General features: G+C 34.6%; 1 protein-coding gene across 1 annotated transcript in view; it reads left to right on the forward strand.

Moving 5' to 3' along the window:
- The window catches only part of ST8SIA4 (ST8 alpha-N-acetyl-neuraminide alpha-2,8-sialyltransferase 4), a 103,844-nt gene that overhangs the window by 9,507 nt on the left and 70,526 nt on the right, over positions 1-23,811 (forward strand). The window contains exon 3 of the mRNA XM_056112568.1: positions 9,068-9,325. Within this exon, the coding sequence (XP_055968543.1) occupies positions 9,068-9,325 (258 nt within the window). The remainder of the gene's footprint in view (positions 1-9,067; positions 9,326-23,811) is intronic.

Genomic DNA, 23,811 nt, shown 5'->3' on the forward strand with positions numbered 1-23,811 from the left:
AGAGTAATAGAGCAGGCCAGCCAATAATGTCTTTTGTTCAAAGTCATTTCTTTATAATACTTATGAGAAAAGGAAAATTGACTGCTAATGGGATGGTTATCGTTGAGTTTCTTGTGGTTCTCCAATCTTCTCATGTCTATGTGAATTTTCTTCTAAAGGAAAATGTAGTTTGTTCTCATATCCCAGCAGTATGTACATTAGATTCATTACTGTGGTCCAAGTGTGCATGCGTGAGTGTGTGTTTGTGTGTGGTGTGTTTTGTGTGTGTGTGTGTGTGTGAGAGAGAGAGAGAGAGAGAGAGAGAGAGAGAGAGAGAGAGACTGGGTACTGGGTGGTGGAAAGGAGTGGTGGTGAGAGAGAGAGACAGACAGAAAGACAGAAAGACAGAGAAAAGAGGGGTGTGCCCTGAGATGAAATGGTTTCTTGTTCAGAATTGATTCTCTTATACCCTAAGCTGTTGAAAGGTTCCAGCCATGCTGGATTAAACTGTACTTGATTAAACTGACTTAGAACTTTGCTGTTGTTTTTTTGACCATAAATATGCCACAGAAACTTAAATTTCTGTATCACTAAGCCTTGGAAAAATTCATTTCTTTAAAATCATTTTGTTTAAAGTTTGTATTTATAGTAGATGGGAAAAGGAAATATTTTTCTATAAAATGCCTTAAAAGAGAACTCCAAATTGAGTTATTGGTGCACGGAGGGCACTAATTACAAAAGGCTGTATAAATCATGTAATTGAACTAATCAGCAAAAGAAAATAAATTGGTAAGGTCTAAATAAAATATCTAGAGAAGCTCAATAATTTATCAAAGAAAAGAAAAATCAATAAGTTAGTTATATGTGTTGATAGTACTCTAAATAAATATATCTAATGACATAGCTCCTGTATCTATTAAATAATGCAAATTTGCATGAAATCACAGATGTTCATTTTGATAGTTCAAAAATATTCCAGGGGGGTTGGAGAGATAACACAGCGGGTAAGGTATTTTCATTGCACGTGGCTGACTCAGGTTCAATTCTCAGCACCCCATATGGTCCCCTAAGCACCGACAGGAGTAACTCCTGAGTGCAGAGCCAGGAGTAACCCTGGAGTAACCCCTGTGCATTGCCAGATGTGACCCAAAAAAGCAAAAAAAAGGAAATTCCAGGGAAAATGTTTCAAATGAATTGACCCAATAAATTTATTATGGAAAGCTTAAAATGTTATGAACACTACATTTGTATCTTCACATATGATTTAGTTTCATGTTTATAGCTGATGCTATGACATGCATGCACTTTTCATGTGGTTCTTGTTAACTCTAAAATAATAAACAATAAAACTGGGAAAATATTGAATAATATATACGGAGTTGTCACTTACAAGCAAATCATGATTTGCAAGAACATTACTGTATAATGTTCAAACAGTTCATAAGATTATTATAATAGCCTATAGCTGTGGTGACTAGTATTTATCAATTTGACACACATCATAAAAAATTTAGAATATGAAAATTTCTGATTGTTAGCTTTGTTTTTACATCATCCCCAAACTGAGCACAAAATAGTTTGGATTGTTAATTTTGTTTTCTTTTCTCTCTTTTCTTTTTTATCATCAAATCTATAGTGTTCATAAAGAAACATTACTTTATGTCTATAGTGGATATCGACATATTTTGCAAGTGTTTTTAGATTACACTTTGGCCTTTTTGATAAAAACATTACAGCTCATAATTTTTTTAATCTACAAGATTAAAGCATGCTTTTAAATCTTGAATGTTTTAAAAATCTCATCAAGGGGCTGGAATGATAGCACAGCGAGTAAGGCGTTTGCCTTGCACGCAGCCAACATGGCCAACACAGGTTCGATTCCCAGCATCCCATATGGTCCCCCGAGCACCGCCAGGAGTGATTCCTGAGTGCATGAGCCAGGAGTAACCCCTGGGCATCACCGGGTGTGACCCCAAAAGCAAAAAAAAAACTCATCAAATTTATAATACTCGTGTAATACCCTCAATACATTGTTTATTTGCATTAAAACCTGAAATAGGAATTGTAGAAAAGTTGTTTTCTCTGCATTTATATACATGATTTTCTTTCTTATTATTATTCCTTCAACTCTATATGATACTTTCATAAGGTCATTAATAATTGATGTATGTATATTTAACAAACAACAGTGCCTCTAAGGAATTGTGAAAGAGATGTTTTCATGGGTTAGTTCTTGTACTTTGAAGATTCATCAAGATTTGGGAAGCATTTGCATTCTATAGCTAATTTTATAAACAAAATAACTGAAGATTTGACGTTATTTATTGTAAATTGTTTAAACAAATAAATGAAACATGTTAAAAGCATTTATGTTGTGAGTTAGTCTGTGAAAATTTGTACTGAAAATTATTATTTTTTTTTGGCTTTTTGGGTCACACCCGGCAATGGTCAGGGGTTACTCCTGGCTCATGCACTCAGGAATCACTCCTGGCGGTGCTTGGGGGACCGTATAGGATGCTGGGAATCGAACCTGTGTGGGCCATGTTGGCTGCATGCAAGGCAAATGCCCTACCTACTGTGCTATCGCTCCAGCCCCTGAAAACTATTTTTTATATTCAACATTTATGGCTTGACATTTTCCCCATCCTTATGAAACAATTGAGTTTTTTCTTTACTGTTTTTATTTTTCAATCATGTTTTGCATGCTAAATAGAAATACTAAAAAATCAACACTACATATTGATTATAGGGGTATAAAAATATGAAGTCTTCATAACACAGTGTTTTCCATAACAGATTTTTGACAGGAAAAATTTTTCCTGACAGATTCTGTTAGAAAAATATTTTAACTCTTGTTATTATCATTTAACAATGTTTTTTAGTAGATAAAGCTTGAAGGATATAGGTATGTACTCACTGGTCACAAGAATTTGCTGTTCCATGTGCTGATTTACTTGAGTGAAAGTTTCCTGTAAATCTTCCACTCTTTTCAGTAGTAAGTGACCAGTGGCGCTTATTCAGAGACTTACAGCTTCTTAGTGGCAGAGTCATGATTTAAACCCAGAACAGACTATGATATCAGAGCTCCATTTATGAAACAAAATTTCTTGGAATGTTATCTGTTTATTTATGGGGCCTCCCAGCCCAAGGACAATAAAGGCAATACTCAGACCAGGCCTGTCAACCTCTTGCAAGCTCTGAATGTGATTCAGTGTGCTTCAGCAGCACATACATTGGGTCCTCGAGACTATCTGTGCGATGCCAGGGGAACAGGTAATGTCAAGGATCTAGCATTACACATGCAAGGCGTGTGTTCTAGCCCTCTGAGTTGGCTCCAATGCTATATTTTATTTATTTATTTATTTAGCTTTTTGGGTCATACTCAGCAATGCTCAAAGGTTACTCCTGGATCTACACTCAGGAATTACTCCTAGTGGTGCTTGGAAGACCGTATGAGATGCTAGGAATTGAACTCTGGCCCGCCGCATGCAAGACAAACTCCCAACCCTCTGAACCCACTGTTCAGAGCAATCTCTGGGACTCCAATTCTATATTTTTAGAGTAAAAGTGTATACTATTAAAATGCATCTTTGTCATCTTAAAATTTTCATAAATTCATAATATTCCTGTAGTGGTCTTAATACATTGTGAAGTTCACAAGACTGAGTCTTTTATGCAATTTAAAGTAATAAAGCATAAAACATTCTTCCTACAATTTTATAAAAATAATACTGGGATGGTGCTGAAGGGCAGTCTGGTGTGTAAATTCAGTGAACCTTCTTTTTTGAAAGCTTATGGGATATTTTTGTTCTTTCCTTCAATTGTGATTTTCTGGGAATCTTTTAATTCTATTGTATCTTGACTAAAGCAAGCTGGACCTTAGGCTCAGAAGTCTGAACAAACTACCGGTTATGTTTCATGGGAACTCAGAAGCAAACTGCCTTCTGGAAATAATCAATGAACCAGCCAAACAAAATATGAATCTTTGATTTTGTAGGGATAATGAAGCACCAGGAATTTGCTAAACCTTCCCCCTTCTTTTTAATAAACAATACTAATAACATTTGGATTGATTTAATTCTTCTAGAAAGTGTTTTCCAAAGATGATTTCAGATAGTTGTGTGCTAACCTAGTTTGCTTCTCAACTTGTGATATGTGCCAATATCAAAATGTTCCTTCTTTGTTTTTTCTGAAAGGGTCCACTAAAACATTTACAACACATTTCAGTTGGCCCACCACTCATTCATACCCTTGACCAGAAACCCACAGAGAAAAAGGGAAACTCGGTATTAGGTTAGTCATATTTAACATTTCACATGGAAAATACTGTTTAGAAAATTCTCTGGGACTCTGTACAGCTGCTGTTTCTAGCAGTGGGTGATGCTGAAAGAAAGTCACAGTTGAAAATTCAATTAGAAACTCTCTGTGTGGACTCTATTGTCAGTTACACAGTCTAAGTCAACGTTTCTGTTTAAAGAAACACCCTAAAAAGTTCTCCCTCTTATGACTAAGTTTTTTGGTCTTACTGAAAGTGAAACATTTTTGAAGTCTTTCAGTTACCTTCAGTTAAGATGGTTGCTGGATTTAGATGTTTCCTGACTTTAGTGTTTCTTGATCATTATTGTTTTGTGTTCACAAGATAACAAAGATTCATATGTGCTTTTTCTTTTGTTGTTCTTATAAGTTGTATGTAGAAGACACAAACCCCTATTTTAAAGTGGATAAAGACTTGACTGCATGTTAGGAAAAATTGTGCTAGAAAGCTTTAATATGAAATGTAAGCTCCCGTTGATTTATGGTTATTTACAACCCAGAAGTTGAATTGGATTTTTCTGCACTGTCACCTAAAATAATTTTGTTGACATTTTGTTTTTATTCATATCAACTCTCATCTACAAAAGCTATCAACTATCAGCTACAAAAGCATATGTAGTCTGTTTTGGTGATACTTGAATTGTTTCAATTCAATGTAAGTGGAGTAGCTTTTCCTTCTAATGACATTAAGTTATATTTAAGCACTTGTTTTCTTTCTTTTTTTTTTTGTAGATTTGCAGTCTTAACAGTAACTCGACTTACCAAGTACACAGAACTTTAAATAGCCCATTACATCTATAATCCTGAAAAAATAAATTCCTGCAAACTGTTAAGCAGGAAAAAAAAGCCTTTTTCTGTAATGTTTCAAAAAATATTAAGCATTTAAGTCACAATATTATTTGCACATAGTAATTATTTTCAGACCAGAAATCTTAGCTTAGATAATTTTCTGTGCATAGATGTAAGCCCTAAAATAGAAACCCAAAGTTTTTGTTCAACATAAGAAAAAGCATACTGGAGACACTTAGGTTTTCTTTCTCTCTTCTTTTGAGTTTAAATAAAGCAAAGTCTACACTGGCAATTGTGCTGAGTTTTACCTTCAAAACATATTTTTATGTTTGCTCTATGTAAATTGGTATTTTTCATTTTTTTGGAAATTACTTTTACACTTTACAGTTACTTTCAATGCTGCCAACTTTAAAAAGAAATAAACTACTTTGATCCTATAACACAAAACTGAAGATACATATTTTTATTTATTATCTTTAAACATAAATATGCATATATTTTTTTCTGGTTTAATTTAGGTGACATGGCATTGGTGGGCAAATTTTACAGTATCACCAAAGTGCCTAATAGCCCTCCTCAGCAGTGTCCCTGTGCTAGTTGTTGTTGACATAATAATCATAAGCAATTTTATCTTTCAAGAATCAGATATTATGTCTTCAAGATTTTGATGAAATCTGACTGATAACCAACTGTTGAGGTGGAAGGTCTTCCCTTGGTATATGCACAAGACTTAGTGATGGCTCTGCACCCAGGGATCACTACTGGTGGACATAGGGGTTTGAACCCGGGTCAGTTGCATACAAGACAAGCACCCTCCTGGCTCTAGTGTCTTTCCAGCCTGAAACTCTTCCTTTCACGCTCAATTTTCCCAAAGATTGACCACAATAAAGGTGTTGTTAGAAGACTTCAGCTCTAAGGTTTTTTTGCGGCTCACTTTCTGTAGCTTGGCACATCACTGTTACAGGAAAACCTCTCTCGTGCTTATCATTATGTGTTTACTCTTTTTATGAGTGAAAGGGACTTTTACTCTTGGATTTACACGCCAAAGGAACTTCTTTCAAATTTGGACATCTCTGTTCAGTTGAAGCTGTAAACATGCCACTGCTTGGTTTACTAGTAATCTACAGCAAACCTTGGTGTTCAAAGGAAAATGAGAATACTGTCTTGCTCGGGGCTTTGACCACATCCGGGCTGCCGACGTGCTAGAACCAGCTTTGACATTTTTCACAGGAAATGGTTGTTTTTGTTTAAATGCAACTATAAGGTTTTGCTATTTTTTTTTAAATTAATTATATTTATTACCTATAAAATAGATAAGAGAGTCAGAGTCTGGCAAACTTCCCGTGTCGTACTCAATATGCCAAGTACCAGTAACAATGATGGGTCTAATTCTCCTAATCCTGAAAGAGCATTGAAATGGCTCTTTTAAAATCTCAGGGCTAGGAAGAAGGAGACGTTACTGGTGCCTGCTCGAGGAAATTGGCGAACAACAGGATGCTTGTGATCTTGTGATTATCTATAAAATATTCCATGAATATGGCGCTTGTTGTTCAATTATGTAAAGAATGTTACATATAATAAAACTTCACTTTTTTTGCAGTTCATTTGAAATGTATTCTGTAATTACAATTGAAATTTTCTTCCGGTAAAATCTGCACTTTAAGATAAACTTGAGTGGTCTCTGGAAGTATTATGTTAATTTAAATAATTAATAATTAAAGGTCTTGTACAAATCTCACTCTTGTTATGAACCTGATATTCCAAATATTTAAGTTGTTCTTTCTAAAAATATTCTATTTCAGAGTTGATGGAAATGTCTTAGGTACATAAAATCTGTCAAATAAACTATGAGCTATCCAGTTTTCTATTAGGTCATTTATTAAACTGGAGCCAAATATTAAAAAGGATATATAACAGCTAATTATTTTCTCTCTATCTTGCTAGTCACACTTCCAACTTATAAATGTGATTTGTATGATCACCCTTTTGGTGGGGTTATGAGATAAGGTCATATTTTACATTAAGTAATAAAATTCCCACATTTTGGTATAGTTAAACGATGCCACTAGAGGGAAAATGAACTGTTTCTTGAATGTAATAAAGATGGCAGTTTTTAGCACACTGAAAATATGTTTGCTAGAGCAATATTTCAGTAAATATCTGACTTCCAGTCTTATTTAAAGTTTTCTTAGGAATATTTTCTTAAAGTTTTCTAGTTGGGGGGTTGGAGCTACAGTAGAGCGGGTAGGATGATTGCCTTGCACATCATCACCTTGGTTTGATACCCAGCATACCATATGTTCCCACAAGCTCTGTGAGAGGTAGCAGAGACACACAGGAATACCATCTGAGCATTGCCAGGTATGGCCCCAAAACAAAACAACAAACAAAAGGATAGTTTCTATCCGGTTTGTGTTCAGTAGTTTTAGGAATAAAACAATAAGAAACTTAAATTAGTCATGTAGCATCATTGAGGATACAGTTTCCTCAAACAATTCTGGGCTCCTGGTGCATCTCTTCAGGTAGTTCCTGGTAAAAGAATGCCAGCCTTAAACTTTCTTTGTTTTTTTTTCATTTGTTTGTTTCTTTGTTGTTATTGTTGTTTTGTTTTTTGCCTTAACCTTTTTTGAGTCAGAACTCTATTTTGAGCTATATCTTCTTGTCCTCAATTTCTGGCAGCTATTCTCCAGTCATTTGAATCTACAGAATTAGGTGGGAAGGTAGTCTCTCTTGCTAGTGGGGTGGCACTGATTTATAGTTGTATGTAATGTTAATCTAAGTATTAGAAACACTTGGGAGGATTCTCAGTTTCCGGACTCTTCCGGATGAATACAGGCTATTGCTGGAGATAGTTCCTTCCATCACAGCTTTTAAGGTGGCTATTTCATGCCTTATTTATATTCCTCTTAGGTGTTTTGCTAAGAGATACAACCAACATAAAACAATACACTCACATTTTAATGAATTATTCAAGAGCAATGGGTTTGTTAGATAGAGTATGACTTCCCAATTACTACAGACCATAGTTTTACGTGGTACTATGCTATATCATGTCAAAGATTTTCTACTTCTCAATCGCCTGCATTTATTTCAAAATTTCTCATACCCAAACTTATCACATGTGAATCATATGATGAGTTGAACTCATCTGTTTTTTATATTTATTGTTTATAGTATATGATAATATTTCATAAAAAGAAAACCTTAAAATAGGGTGGATCAAGCAAGTTTGAAGCTAATTTCCTTTATACGTAAGCATGGGGATAATCCACTCATGTCCCATGTAAGATAACTAACTTACTTGTTCATATTCAACCTCTCTTGGAATTTGAGAGTTGGAAATACTCTTGATGTGTACACATGAGCTTAAGTCAAATGTACTTGATTCCAAGTACTAAAAGCAAGAAGAAAGAACACTAAGACCAATGATCTATCTCTGCCACACAGTCTAGTGTTTTCCATTCATGCACTCATGTCACCATCTTTATTCGACCTGGTATATATCTTACACATATTTTAGTGCCTGGTTTTTACTCTTTGAAGATTCAGAACTCAATCATGATTTAGCTAGATGTTATTTTATTGAAAAGTTCAAAACTTTAGAACAAAGGTACATATACTTCAAACAATTTTAAATTATTTCCGAGTACCTTAAGTAGACAGCATTAAAATAGATGATTCTTGAAACTTCACTGAAATCAGAGAGTATCATGTTATACACAAATGATTTAAAGTAATGATCTAATATTATTTATTTTGATAGAACTTTTTAACTTCACTCAAAGGTGTCACTATATACCTATTTACAGAATTACTGTGCAAATGATTGTCAAAAATATATTCCATTTCTTATTGAATGCACTTGATTTGTGGGTTAACATATTCTTGATTAAAGACAAGTCACTTTCTAATTACATTGTATCATGTTACTTTGTAAGAGATACGGCATCACTAATAGAAAGCTTTATTTCTATTTCCAACATAGGAAGAATATTCTTCGTTTCTTAGATGCAGAGCGAGATGTCTCAGTTGTCAAAAGCAGTTTTAAGCCTGGTGATGTTATACATTATGTGCTGGACAGGCGTCGGACATTAAATATTTCTCAAGATCTGCACAGTCTTCTACCTGAAGTTTCACCAATGAAAAACCGCAGGTTTAAGACTTGTGCTGTGGTTGGAAATTCTGGCATTCTGCTAGATAGTGGATGTGGAAAAGAGATTAACAGTCACAATTTTGTCATAAGGTAAGTTTTCTTTTGCTTCTAAAGATTGTCATATTTCAAGGATATTATGGCAGGAATAAAAATTGCAAAAATTCTAAAATCTATAGGGATACTAAGGTTTATAGAAAGTTTAAACTAATATTTATTATATAGCTTTTGTGCTATAGTATCCAAATATACATTGCTCCTATTATTATCCAAATAATAATTTACATATAAACATTATTATATAATTGAAAGTTAAGATGACTTCCCTGAATCAGGAAGATGCAGGTTCCTTTTTTCCTTTTGGCCCATGTCAATGTTTTATTGATTTAATATCACATTGGGAAATTATTTTTCTTTTAATTATCCTTATATTAATTTGTATTCATTAATTTTCTCACTAACATTTATGACTTTCATAATAATTTATGAATGTATAATGGTCTTTTAAGTTAGTGGATTACAATGAACTTGGTTGGAAAGGTTATGATCATTACAATGGAATTGGTATCGTCTGCTATTACATTTTTACTGATAACTATTTGGCATATGTTAAGAACAATTTCATAATTATATATTCGAAACATCAACTAAATGACTTTTTTGCTATTTATGTGGTAATTGTTGATATTAGTATTTATTAGCTTTGAGGTTTTTCACATAATTTAACACATCTGTTTTCATAAATAGATATTTATGTTATGTCATTAGTTAACTTTTAATTAACTTAAAGAAACATTATAGATAGGTTTATGATGCCATCAGTTTTATAGTTTTTAATTTTCACTTAATCTGAACTTATTATTTGACTTATTTCATTTCTTTAGAAAAAAATGTTCAATGACTGAAACAAATAGACTGGAATATAAAATGGTGCAATATAATGGTAACTAGGAAATTATGCTGATTTACTATGCTGAAAAATAACTTAAATTCTTTGAAGTTATTGTGGAAAAGCTTACAGAATTGCAGATCCTTTTTGAAATACCTTTAAAATGATGTATACATATAAGAAATAATATTTTAATATGTGAAAATTTTTCATATACTGGCAACATTTTTTTTCAGAAAATTATAATGCACATATAAATATAATAAAAACCATCAAGGGAATGCAATCATTAGTGATGAATATTGCTACAAATTATTTTAACTTAGATACAAGACTGTAAATTGATTTCACGTGAATGAGTCTCTAAAGTCTGTCCGCTTACGTTATTTGACTAAGAGTAAAACCCTGTCAATGTGTTGATACAAAAACAAAATTATAGCTAAACAGGAAGTGTTTAAAATATAAAATATTTTTTGAGGGAATGACAAAAAGATGTGAAAAAGGTGAGCTGTGTGAAATATGCTTATGATGGAAAGTAAAGCTTCCTTTTATAGAAGACTTCAATGGAAGGGTGGGTTTACTGAAGATTTTGGAGCATAATAGAAATTGCACTACGTAAGAATTTTAAAAGTTGATTTAACATTGAAGGAATACAGCAACCAAATAAGACTTTCATCCAAGTTTCATTATTTGGTGGGGGTGGGGGTGGGGGTCGTTTGGGGGTTGGGGCTACATCAGACTGTCCTTAGGCATTACACTTGGTGCTGCGCATGCAATCAGGTTTGGCTGCAGGCAAGGACAGCACTTCAATGCTTGTACTGTCTCTCCAGCTCCTGCATATGTTTTAGCTCTTTTTTCTGGGGCGGGGGGGGGGGGGGGGGGGGGGAGAGGGGGGGGGTAACACCCAGCAATGCTCAGGGATTATTCCTGGCTCTGCAATTAGGAGTTGCTCCTGGCAGTGCTCAGGTTGACCGCATGCAAGGCAAACGGCCTAGCCACTGTACTATCCCTCCGGCCCCTGTTTTAGTTCTTAGACTTTTATAATTTATTTCATTCAGCCCTCCTGTGACTCAGTTTAAGACTGCATTTATGTGTCGTTGATGAGTTCTGTTTAAGCAAAGAAGGGTCGTGGAAAAAGGAAGGTACGGAGGTGCTTTCTCACATCTTCCCATCATCAGTTTCTCACAATTTCTCTCTCACACACACATAAACACACACATAAAACACCCCTCAATCAGCCCCTCCTAATGGACAGAAAGGGCTGTCACATCGCCTCCTTTAGAAATGTTAGGAGACCCAATTGCAGGGTAAACTCCCGCTTTTACTGCATTAAATTTAGATCTCTTGTGCCATCTTTTATGATGCAAAGATGAAAGATTTGGTAACCCTTATCTTCATTTTACAAAGCATTTCACCAGCAGAATGTGGGTGTCCTTGTCTCTCAATTTATGTTCTCAGTATGCATTGCTTTTTAACTTATGCCATTATGACATGTATCATAAAATTTCAAGACTACCTTCCAGGACTATTTGCATAAGGCTGAATTTAGAGAAATTCAGTGTTTTATAGCCTAAGAGCTATTGTCCTATAGAGACTACTATACATGTTATCTTTTGGAATTTTTTTTTGTAACTAGATTTTTGTCTAAGCTGTGAACATCTCTATTATATTATTCCTGCAAAGAGATGACATATTTCAAGAGTATAACAAAATTGAGAAGAGCATAACGAAATGAGAAAGAATCCATTGAGATCTATAATGTTAAATTTTATGAGCTAACTTGCAAGAAAGGCTTCTAAATCTAAAAATGAACAATATATAAATTGGATTTTTAGTCACAGAATCCACTGGCTGGTGCTTTTCAATTGCAAATGTTTTGAGGTATAATTGAGATACTGTGTATATTTAAGGTATACAACATGTTGAATCAATACATTTATATAGTATTATAATTGTCATTTACATACATATTCATAGTATTGTAATTAAGTGTCACCATAGTGTTATTAGGTCATATACTTATCATATATTGAATTGTGAGGAAAAGCTATAAAGATTTAGCTCATTGAAGTTCTTTTTTTTTTTTGCTTTGTGGGTTACATTCAGTGGTACTCAGAGGTCATTCCTGGCTCTGCACTCAGGAATTACTCCTGGCAGTGCTTGGGGCACCATATGGGATGCCAGGGATCAAACCCAGGTCGGCCACGTGCAAGGCAAACGCCCTACCCGCTGTGCTATCGCTCCAGCCCTCATTGAAGTTCTTAATATTATTTATAATTGTTATGCAATGGATCTCTAGAACTCAAGTCGGAAGTCATTTAGTGGTCTTTGAGCATTTGCAAATAGTAGGATATTTTTAGGACTAAAACTTGAAGAGGTTTTTTGCAATTTATAGGAACACAGTTATGACTAGTGCAATCAATCTAGGCTTGTGCTATGAGCTTAACCAAGAAATGTGAATAGAGGAGAACGAACATTTTAGTGAAAGCACAAATAGTATTTCTTTTTTTTGCCTCCCTCCCACCCCTTTTCTGTAAACACTAGTTGAGAGATGGGAGTTGCACAGTGGTTTGTGGTACTTTCATACTTGGCGTGGTGCTCTTGGGGGACCGCAGACTTTAGGTGGGCTGTTCACTCAATTGATTATAAGCCCAGGATTCCCAAATGGCATGGCCACCTGAAGTGCACTCAGCATGGGTGTGTGTTGCCAGGACTTGAACCCAGAGACTTATTTCTAGAAGACTAAAATATTCACATGAGAAATATAGTAGTCCTGGATTGAGTCTTTGATTTTCCAAGAAAACCTTTAGAAAAAGTTCATTTATCACTACAATGCATTATTTCTGCAGAAAAGAAGTTCCAGCTAGCTGAAAAGTTCATTTCCATTTAATTATATTTTATTATGCAGTTGAAAAGTGATCGGTTGGTTTCATTTACTAAAAATAGTGTACATTTTGGTAGCTTTTCTCAATGCTTTGGATTGAAAACTCTATTATTAAGTGTGGGAAGCAAAAGGCAGTACTTCGATATTTGGTTATTACTGAATTGTAAAAGTTGATAGATTCTGAAAAAGTTCAATTGGCACTTAAGAACCATCAATCCAAAAGGGGGAGAAAAAACCATGAGCATATAAAGAAAATCTTTGACACTTCTGAATAGAGACTGTCATTTCATGCCACAGGGCATGTGACTTCATTTCCTTTATTTTATTAATCAGGACATTCCTAAATACATAACATCCTTCAAACTAGTGAGCCAGAAAATTTGCTGCTGAGTCTGGCAATAATAATGAACCAAATTATCTCAGTGCCTAATCCAGCTGTAAGTTAGATCCTTTTGCTAGATTCACTAATAGACATGTGAATCTCTGAAATCAAATAATTTTGTCAGGCATAATTAAAGGAGAAAGAATAAAACAAAGTGCAATAAATACCAGCTTTCCCATAAAGAAAAAAATTAAATTGACTATCTCAAAGATGTTGATCATTTGTAATGAATAGATGGAAAGTGAGGCAATGAATGCAACATCTTCTGAGACAACTGAAGTTGCAATATTTCTAGGAATAAAAATATATCTGCAGATGTATTTTTGTGTTTGAACTATTAGGATTATTTTTCCTTGGGTGTCAGAAAATAAATTTTAAAAAAGATTATTTTTTCTAGATCTATATTTTCACTTTTTTTTGAGTTCTATACCTTGAATACGATTTTATTTTGTGCAGTGGATAGTTTAATCGGAGAAATAGAAATGGGGGAAGGAGAAGAAGAAAGAAGGGTTATGGGATGAGGTACACAGGGAGAGCAAGATCATGTAAAGGAAGTTACACACCTCTACTGAGTGTGAAGCTGGTGAATCCAGAATGCAGTGCCTATGTCCTTAGTAAAACAAGCATGTGACAGTTCTTAAAAATATTGATTTTAGGGCTGGAGCAATAGCACAGCGGGTAGGGCCGACCCAGGTTCGATTCCCAGCATCCCATATGGTTCCCCGAGCACTGCCAGGAGTGATTCCTGAGTGCAAAGCAAGGATTAACCCCTGAGCATTGCCGGGTGTGACCCAAAATGCAAAAAAAAAAAATTATCAAATTTTAATGTGCGTTGTGAACATCAGCAATATATTACCTCAATATCTATACCAGGATCTTCACTGAGATTTTATTTAACAGAGAGATCTTTAACTTCACTAAAATTCTTTGTCATTTTTATGGTGGATTTGCTCATTATCTATGGGTCAAATGCCCTTGCCTTCCCCCCCAAAAAATTATAGACTTTTGTTATGGTGACTGTGTCTCCTGTATGCTACGACTTCTAGAAGAAATTTTCTTGAAATTCCAATCAAAACCTCATTATTTATTGAAGTAGTTTCCAGTTCAAACTGGATGAAATTGTTAAAGATTTTAATAAATGTCCTTAGAATCTTTCACATTTTTCATTTTTATAGAAATTTATCATATGTGTTGCTAAATAGAGATCAATTTGGTTGGCTGTTTGCCTATGTAGCCTTATTTTTCCCATATTTTTCCAAAACTGCTTCCCATTTTAATTTTTAGATAGTAACTTCATTAAGGGAAATAAATGTTATATCTGTTCTGCTTGCAGATGACACCAGTTTGTTCAGTGACCTCTTAAAGATCATATTTAATACTCAGTAATCATATTCAAGTTGAACTCTATTTATAAATGGAAGTATTTTGACAGAAAAATATTCATTTCACTATTATTGGAATTCAGATATTCTTTATTTTTGAAAGGGTTTTAAAGAAATTAAGTATTGTGTTCTTTGATTAAAGATATATCAGAATTAATTATTATATGCGATCAGTTATCTCTTGCTTCAAACAGTTTTCTTATTAGAACGAATAGCCTGGAGGTTATACATTATTGCTGTCCTAGAGAAATGTAATTTTGGAGAGTACTATGTAATGTCCAACACAAGTAGTTTAATACAGAGTTGTTAAAATTCCCTGTGTTACATTCGTGTGCATACAGTGAGAGTTATGCCCCAATACAAGACACATACACACCCACATAATTCTTAATTCCTCTCCTACAAAGGATGCTCCCTCAGTCAGTTTGTATTATCAGTTGATCCATAATGCTGAATGCTAATTTTAGTGAGATATTATTCAAATCAAAAGGATCACTGATTAATATAGTTACATGATGCTTAAAACTTCTTTTTGTGTCAGAAGTACAATAGCAATAATGTCAAATTATAATAAAGAACATATTCTCTCTCCATCTTCCCAATCTCTTTCCTCAGTTTGCTGTAGAAAATTGGTGGTACATTCTTTCCATTCTCTGGCTCACAGAAACTACCAGGCAGTGTTTTGGTAGGAGAAGGGATGATGTCCAGTTTATTAAGTAAACTAATCTCAAGGCCAGATAGATGATGCAAATGATTAAGGCCCTAGTCTTGCACACTGGCTATACTACCTAGGTTCATTCCTAGCCCCGCATATAGTCCTGAGCACCACTAGGAGTGTCCATGACCTCAGACCTGGGAGCAAGCCTTGGGCATGCTGAGCCTTGCCCAAACAAAAACCAACAAAGAAGGGAAACCTAGTTCCACATAATACAGCATTGGATTCTGGGGAAAGGAGTTAATGAACAGTGGTAATTGGCAACTGGCATTTCTTGACTAGAAAATCCCACTCTTCACTGACCATAATTGGGGATATTAGAAATAAGCAACCATGACTAGAAGTGATTAGGAAGTGGTTAACTAAAAAATGCAAGCACTTAGTTATGTCTTTTCTAGCTAGTTGATGGGGTTTGCCACTCAGTTTTGTGTATTCCTTTCATTTTACCCCTTACCTTCTCTTGGTCTATTTACTCTTTTTTTTTTCTAAAAAAAAAACTTGCTGAACAAGATTTTCTTTACCTACTATGGATTTTTTTCCTCTTTTTGGCCAGTTATTTCCCATTTTTTTCTGGTTCATTTTTACCCCAAAGTCTTAAGAATAATGAGAAAAATATTAAGAAATTCATTAAAATAGGTGCATATTTATATATGTTAACCTTTACTATTCAAAGTGTATTCTGACCAGCCAGTAGTGGCATTGCCTGGAAGCTTGTTAGAACACCCCAAACTTGTAACTTTCATCAATATGCAGTGGATCATAAGTTCCAGGCAGTCTCAGTGGAGACAGGTTTTGATAGTATCCTGTAGGGAAGCTGGATTTGATTTATTTAGTTGGCTTTGCTATGTGTTCACAGAAAAAGTTTGATTCTTTCCCCTTCAGTCTCACTGAGGATGTGATTTTTCTCTCACTCAAATTTTTTACTTCAACATCTATGATTTACTTAGTCTGTATTTTCACTTATAATATAAAAATGGCGATTATTTATTAAATGAAAAGTGTAATATAGAGGTTGACAAAATGGTTTGTATCATGCATTCTTGTATTCATGATTTTATGCTAGATAATTTTTTAAAAAATAAGAGGATGCCTATATAAGAAAAGTCATTTTATACTCCTAATATATAAGAAAACACAGACATATGAAGCATGGAATAGTAAAAAGTCCTAAATATTGGGTATCAGAAAAAATGAGTTCCTGAAAATTGCCAGAAATTTGTTAGACAAGTGTCTTAAGATTCAGAGCAACATTATTGTCAAGTAAGAATAATATTCCTATCAGCAGAATGTTTGTAGTGTTAGATGGAAAATATGGTTAAGACATAAAATGTCAAAGTATACTATAATGAAAAACATTAAACACATTTTATTGAGGTATATGTTTTACCTAAAAAATTAAATGTCACTGCATTTTATAATAGATATAACAATTGAGTAGAAATACAAATTTTTATTTTTGTCTTATATGAACAAGAAGGCAAACGTTTTTTAAATCCATCGTGTGTGTGTATGTGTATGTGTGTGTGTGTGTAAGGGTGGGACAGAGGAGAAAAACATGACATTGAAAAAACTTATTAGATGATATGCCATAGAAGACAGAAATATCAAAAAATCCACAGAGAATATATAGATGTGTCTAAAATCTGAGTTCATAAATTTAGAAATAATTGTAGTGAAGATGTACATTCCTTCAGGAAACTAAAAAGATAAAAATGTGCTCCTTATGGCTTCCTTAGTAGTAAAGGGCTCATAAGCTTCTCAAAGAAAAATATGGAGGAATTAACACGTCTTGATGGATATAATATATTTTGTAACTCAATCAGTTTTGATTTTTCCACTGGTGGATAATTTATAGCTAACTCTAAATCATCCTCTTGACCTTCTGTGAATGCTGTATTTTATGACAGAATAGAGAAAGAAAAAGAAGTTGGCTTTGCTATGTGTTCACAGAAAGAAGTTTGATTCTTTTCCCTTCAGTCTCAACTGAGGATGTGATTTTTCTCTCACTCAAATTTTTTACTTCAAACAAAAAGTGTTCTGGTGAGGAGTCAGGTCCAGGGCATTACAAAGAATTTGAAAAATATTATGGACTTAAATAATCACTTTATATTTCAGAATATTATTTTGCTTGAATGTTATTGGCTACTTCATTTTCACTCACTATTTAATTCATTATGACCTACTAAATTTTGGTTATTTAAAGTATTAATTTATTTATATTTATAAGCTAAATTTGTTTTGTTATTTCTATTTCTTTTAATAAAAAATCATGCTCTGTATGATTAAAATTTCTATCTAATTCTGGTTATTTGTGTTTTGTAAAATTTGACCTAAGGAAACAGAGAATTAGTACCGTGGTGAAGTACTTTCCTTGTATGTAGCCAGCCCTGGTTCAGTCCCCAGTCCTACCTGATTCTGAGCATTTCCAGCTGCAGTTAGACTCTTAGCCCTGCTGGGAGTGACTCTGGAAGTCACTAAGCATCACTGGGGACCCTTTGTACCACGAAGGACAAACAACACTGCCTCCTGCCCCTCACATTGAACCAAAAGTCACCAGGAGGGGTTCCTATCACTGCTTGGGAGTCCCCTAAAATAATGATACAATAAAATATTTGAAAACTGAACATAAAATTTATGGTGGACTGTAATGAGAAATAGTCCATAGCTCTTCCTCCTAATTTCAGCATTATTTGTAAACAGTTTCTCATTTATTTACATTTTAAAAATAGATTTGTAAGTCAAATTTTGCCAATTAGACATTGCTTTATGCTACTATACATTTGTAAAGTCTATATTCAAAAAAGTTGCATTGATATTTTTATTTCTATGTATTTTTCAAAAATGTAAGCTGATATTTTTATAATAATCAGGTTACTATATCTTTCACACTTTGAATATAGTTGTATTACTTTACTTATTATTTTCAGTTTCATGATTTAACCCTAATGTGAACAATTGTTTAAGTATAAAAACTTTCACAGTCAGAAGGAAAAGGATAGAGAATGATCTCTCTCATTTGCGGAATTTAAAGACACAGTAAGGTAGCAACAAATGGCCAAAGGAGAGTTGATATACAAGACCAGTTTCAGAGATTGTAGAATGAAAGGGGCCTTTAGGACCTTGGTGAAGGAAAATGGGTTTATCTGGTGGCTAGGATAGTGTTGGAATGATGTATGTATGAAACTGTCACTATCAGTATTGTAAATATTGGGACCTCTATAAAGATAAAAAATGATCAGTACAGCCATATCTTTATCTCTCTCTTTCTCTCTCTCTTTCTTCCTCTCTCTCTTTCTCTCTGACACACACCCACATACATATATACACAGTAAGAGAGAGAGTACAGTGGGTAAGGCATTTGTCTTGCACACACAGCCTACCCCTATCAGATCCTGGTACTACACATCTCAAATAGTGATTCCAGGATGTAGAGTCAGCTGTAAGTACCAAACACAGTTGGGTGTGGCCCCAAGATAAAATAAATTTTAAGGTCTATGACAAAACATGACAAATCATTGTGCATTTGTATAGTCATCTAACATATAGTAAAACACTAGAAAAGGCAAAAAGTGATGAAATTCAGGACAAAGCAAGCTTAAATAGTATAATAATAATCATTAATAATAATAATAATTAATTATTATTAATTATTTTCTTCATTTGGGACTATACCTTGCTCCTGGCTCTATGATTAGAGGTCACTCCTGTTAAGACACAGAAGACCGTATGGGGTACTGGAGATCGAACCCACATTGACCTCATGCCAGACAAATCCCTTACCTGCTGTTCCTGTCTCTGTTTTGGTTTAATTCTTCGCAATGAAAATTTTGCTAAAATTATGCTTCCCTGATATTGGATGAATACTAGTAAATGATTATTCCACCCTTAGATTTTTAAGATATGACTCCAGTTTTTGTTCCAGAATGCTTACTTGTCGACTGCCACACTTAACTTCAACTCAACACATAACCCAGAGTCAAGCACATATGTTCACTACCTATTCTATAAAGTTATACAGTTAAGCAGGCCTTGGTTTTTGTAATTTATTCACCAACTCCTACACTCTTTTATGCTCCTGTTTCTGGAAGGTGTATCTCCTGACAGAAATGGAAAGCAAGTCTAGTGAAAAAAAAATTTTATCTCAAAATTCTTCCTTTGAGATAACAAGTCTAGTGAAAACAAAACAATGAATTAATAATGTGACGATTCCTTTATTTAATTTCCCTCACAGGGGTGAACATTGGAAATAAGACAGAGACATATAAAGGTTTTCAAAGAGACGCACACTTGAATAGAGTCATGAAACTAAGTGTATATATATATATACATATATATATGTATAAAAAGAGAAAAAAGAGTGACCTATATATATTCCAGACTGTAGCTATGATTGACAAAAGGGTCAGGACACTGGAAAGTGTAGATTTTCTCTGCTTGCAGGGTTGTGGGTAATAAAAGCATAATGCTGGAGATGAGTCTGGAAGGCTGATGATATTGGATTAATTGTGCTTTGTGGAAGAATTTGCAGGTAGTTTGTGGAGCTAACCAATCAATGAATAGCAATACCAATTTTGGTCTCAGAATTTTACAAACTAAATTTCTTGGTGATAAGTTAGAGTGGGACAGACATGGTAAAACTGAAAGTAGCTTCCAGGTAGAAATAAATAAGGAAAAATTTTAAAAAAATTGATGTGATGATAGACAATGGACGCCAAGTGAAGAAAATCCAAGAAAAAACTTGTGTAGTCAAAAAATGGAAAGAAAATAATAATGATCACAAATGGCATGCTTTGAAATTAACTTTTTTGCATAACTAGAAAATAAAACTTGAGGAATCTGGTGTTTCCTTGGTGTATATATCTAAGGTAATGAAATAAATGTTTCTACAGTGCAGTTTGAGAGATTTTTCTCAAATGTACACAGGACATTGGAGAAGAGAACAATCATGCGTTTTTCTCCCTTGCTTTAAATGCGATTTTTATTTTCAAATAAACATTGAAAGCAGATAATTTCAATTAGAAATAACAATTCTTCCTGTATTAAAGGATTCTAGTTATGTATTTATCTTAAAATATGAAGACTGCTGAGGTATCATCTCCGAATACATTTTAAATTTGATGGTTTAGCTTGAAAGGTAGAAAGGAGAATGCCATGTGAATGTCAAATATTCCTACAGTTAACCAACCATTCTTCAAAGTCTGGTCTAAGGACATAAGTTAAGCTTACATAAAGCCACACATAAATATAAACATATACGTGTGCACAGATCAGCAACTATGTGAAATTGTGACTGTTTTAGCTAGTCTTGTTTAGAATATGTGTAAATAAAATGCATGAATTCATTAAATAAGCACTTTCTGTACATTAAAATTGTGCAATATTATATACATGAGACAATATTCATAGTTAAATATTGTGTTTAATCCTGTTGTGAAGGATTGAGAGCCCTTCCATAAAGTATAATGAGAACAGGCTCAATTTAGACCTAAAATAAAACCTAGGTACTTTTGCAACTGTTGTCAGTCAGCGTAGTTGTGTGACTTTGAACAAGTAACATAAACTTCTTTGGAGTTTGGTTTTTCCATAAGCCAAGTAAGACTGTTGAACTAGATTAACTTATAAATTCATTTTTGCTCTGAAATTCTATGATTATGATTATTTTCTTATTATTAAATGGACATTTCTGGAATATATCCTGTCAACTTATGCTAAGTTAATTTTTCCTCTGCGTTTTATAAATAACGGCATTTGGGCATTTGGGTGGTTTTCATGCCTTGGCTATTATACTTAGTACTGCAATGGGCATACATGTGTATATATTTTTAAGTTAATTTTGTATACTTGGAATACGTGTTAAGATTAGAATCATTGAGTTTATGATGACACTATTTTTAACTTTTTTTGAGCAATCTTCAGACTGTTTTCCATAGAGGGCACACCAGACAACAATCCCAGCAACAGGTCATGCCAGTTCTTTTTTCACCACATCCCTACCAATACTGATATTTTTCAGTCTCACTGATTTATGGTGTTATCTCATTGTCGCTTTCATTTACATTTCCTTCATAGTAAGTGAGAAGATAGTCATATTCTAATACCAACTTAATGTCCCTCTGTCTTTTCTAAGGGAAATTCCTATTAGCATTTCCCCCACCCATATTTTTTAGCATTATTTGTTTTTTTGTTATTATTGTTGAGATTTTTGAATGCTTTATATATCTTGGGTATTAATCCTCTATCTTATGTATGAATAATGTATGGTGTGCAAATATCTTCTCCCATCCAGTATTGTGCTTTTTTATTTTAGTAGAATTTTTGTTGTTGGAGAGATGGTGCAATGTTACTTTTTGTTTTCTTTGCAAATGAAGTTGAATCATTGAAGACTCCATTGCAGTTTATCTATATCCTTCCTGGAGAAGTCTACCATGTTTTCTTCAGTGTTTTTTTGTGGATTTTGATCTAACTTTGAGGTCACTAATTCATTAGAGAGTCATTAACTTCACAGCATATATTCAATAATAATTTTGATTAATTTACCCTCATTTATTACAAGCATTAATCCATGTTAATGAATTAATTAACAGAGCCTGGCAAGCTATCTGTGGCATATTCAATATGTCAAAAATAGTAAATACAATGGGTTTCATTTCTCTGACCCTGAAAGAGCCCCCAATATAACAGCGTTAAGAAGGAGGAGCAAGAGAGGACTGGTAAAATCTCAGGGACAAGCTAGGCTTCTGAAACGAAGAAGGACTAAGATGGCTGTCTTACTTTCAATGCATGTATGCTGGCATCTAAAGCATCCATCGGGATCTGATGGTGCAAGCGCAGAAGATCAAGTATGACATCATCTGTCTGATTGAAACGAGAAGGCATCGATCACATTATGCCATTTTTGATACTGTAGAAGAACGGTTCCTCAGAACATGCGACAAATGAGGCATTGGAGGTGTCGGTGTCCTTGTCAACACAAACTTGGCCATGAACACTGATTCATTCGAATGCCTAACAACCCGAATCAGATGATTACACTTGAAAAGATGTGGCCCACTGCTGGCAGTTTCTATCTTCGTTGTCTACACACCAACATCCAATTACGATGAAGAAGAAATTGAGAAGTTCTACATGGAGCTAGAGAAGTTCTATAAAAAAGACCACACTATCTACAAGATCATTGTTGGTGATTTTAATGCCAAAATGGGACCAAGAAGATCAGCCAAAGAACTACACATCAGGACCCATGGCTTAGAATGGAATGAATAGAGTGAGGGACTGTCAGAGTTCATCATGTCGGCCAAGGCCAGCCATGGTAACTCAAGTTCCAGAAGGCCGAATCTAAATGTTGGACAAAGGAGTTTCCCAGTAGACAGTTCCAAAATGAAATTGACCATATCATTTTAAATAGAAAGTTTTGCATGACCTATGTCGCTGTTGTCCCAAAATTCCAAACAGGATTGGACCACAGTCTCCGTTGTGCAAAATTCTACTTCATGGAGCGGAAAAAAAGAGCTGCAAAGTTTAGGAAGAGAATTCCCAGAATGACTACCAACTGGGAGTTTTTTGGTGCTATTACAGCAACAGGGGAAGATGCTGTTCTTGACAACATTGAAGAAGAATACGATGGACCGATTCGGCACCTTCATGATTGTCCAAGGAATGCCGAGAGAGATAGCCACAAAAAGATTCCTTTCTTCGAAAACTCTTGAGCTCATTCACCAATGTGGCTTGGCACAATCCTCAGGCAACTGCAAGCAAACATCCGAGCTTGCAAAGCAGTGCAGAGAAGCGATAAAGGAAGACATCAAAGAGAGAAGAGCAGCAGTGCTGACAGATGTGGCAGAAGCCAGGAAAAACATTTGCAACGCCCGCCTGTCCTTTGCCAACTACAAGACCAAGATGACTGCCCTCTAATGTCCTGATGGATCTATCACATCTTCCAGAAGGGCAATGGAGAAGATTATCCATGACTTCTACTCGGATATCTTCGATAGCCATGTCCACCTGCCCACATACATATGGATGTATATGTCACATATGGATGTATATGACATATGCATATGTCATTCTCAACATTCACCTTTCAAAAATCCAACACGCCATTTCATCGGTGAAGAAGCGAACAGCACCCGGCCCAGACAAGGTCACACCTGAACACCTGAAATATTTGCCATCAGTATTCATCAATACAGTGGCTTGGCTCCTCACACGCTACCTGTCTGAATGAAAGGTTCCATCCCAATGGAAAACCAGCAGAACTGTTCTACTGTACAAGAAGGAAGATATCCATAACATTGCAACCATCGCCCCATCTGCATGTTGTCCGTAGT

The sequence above is a fragment of the Sorex fumeus genome, unplaced genomic scaffold (genome assembly GCF_029834395.1).
Source record: "Sorex fumeus unplaced genomic scaffold, SorFum_2.1 ptg000018l, whole genome shotgun sequence".
Classification (NCBI taxonomy): Eukaryota; Metazoa; Chordata; class Mammalia; order Eulipotyphla; family Soricidae; genus Sorex; species Sorex fumeus.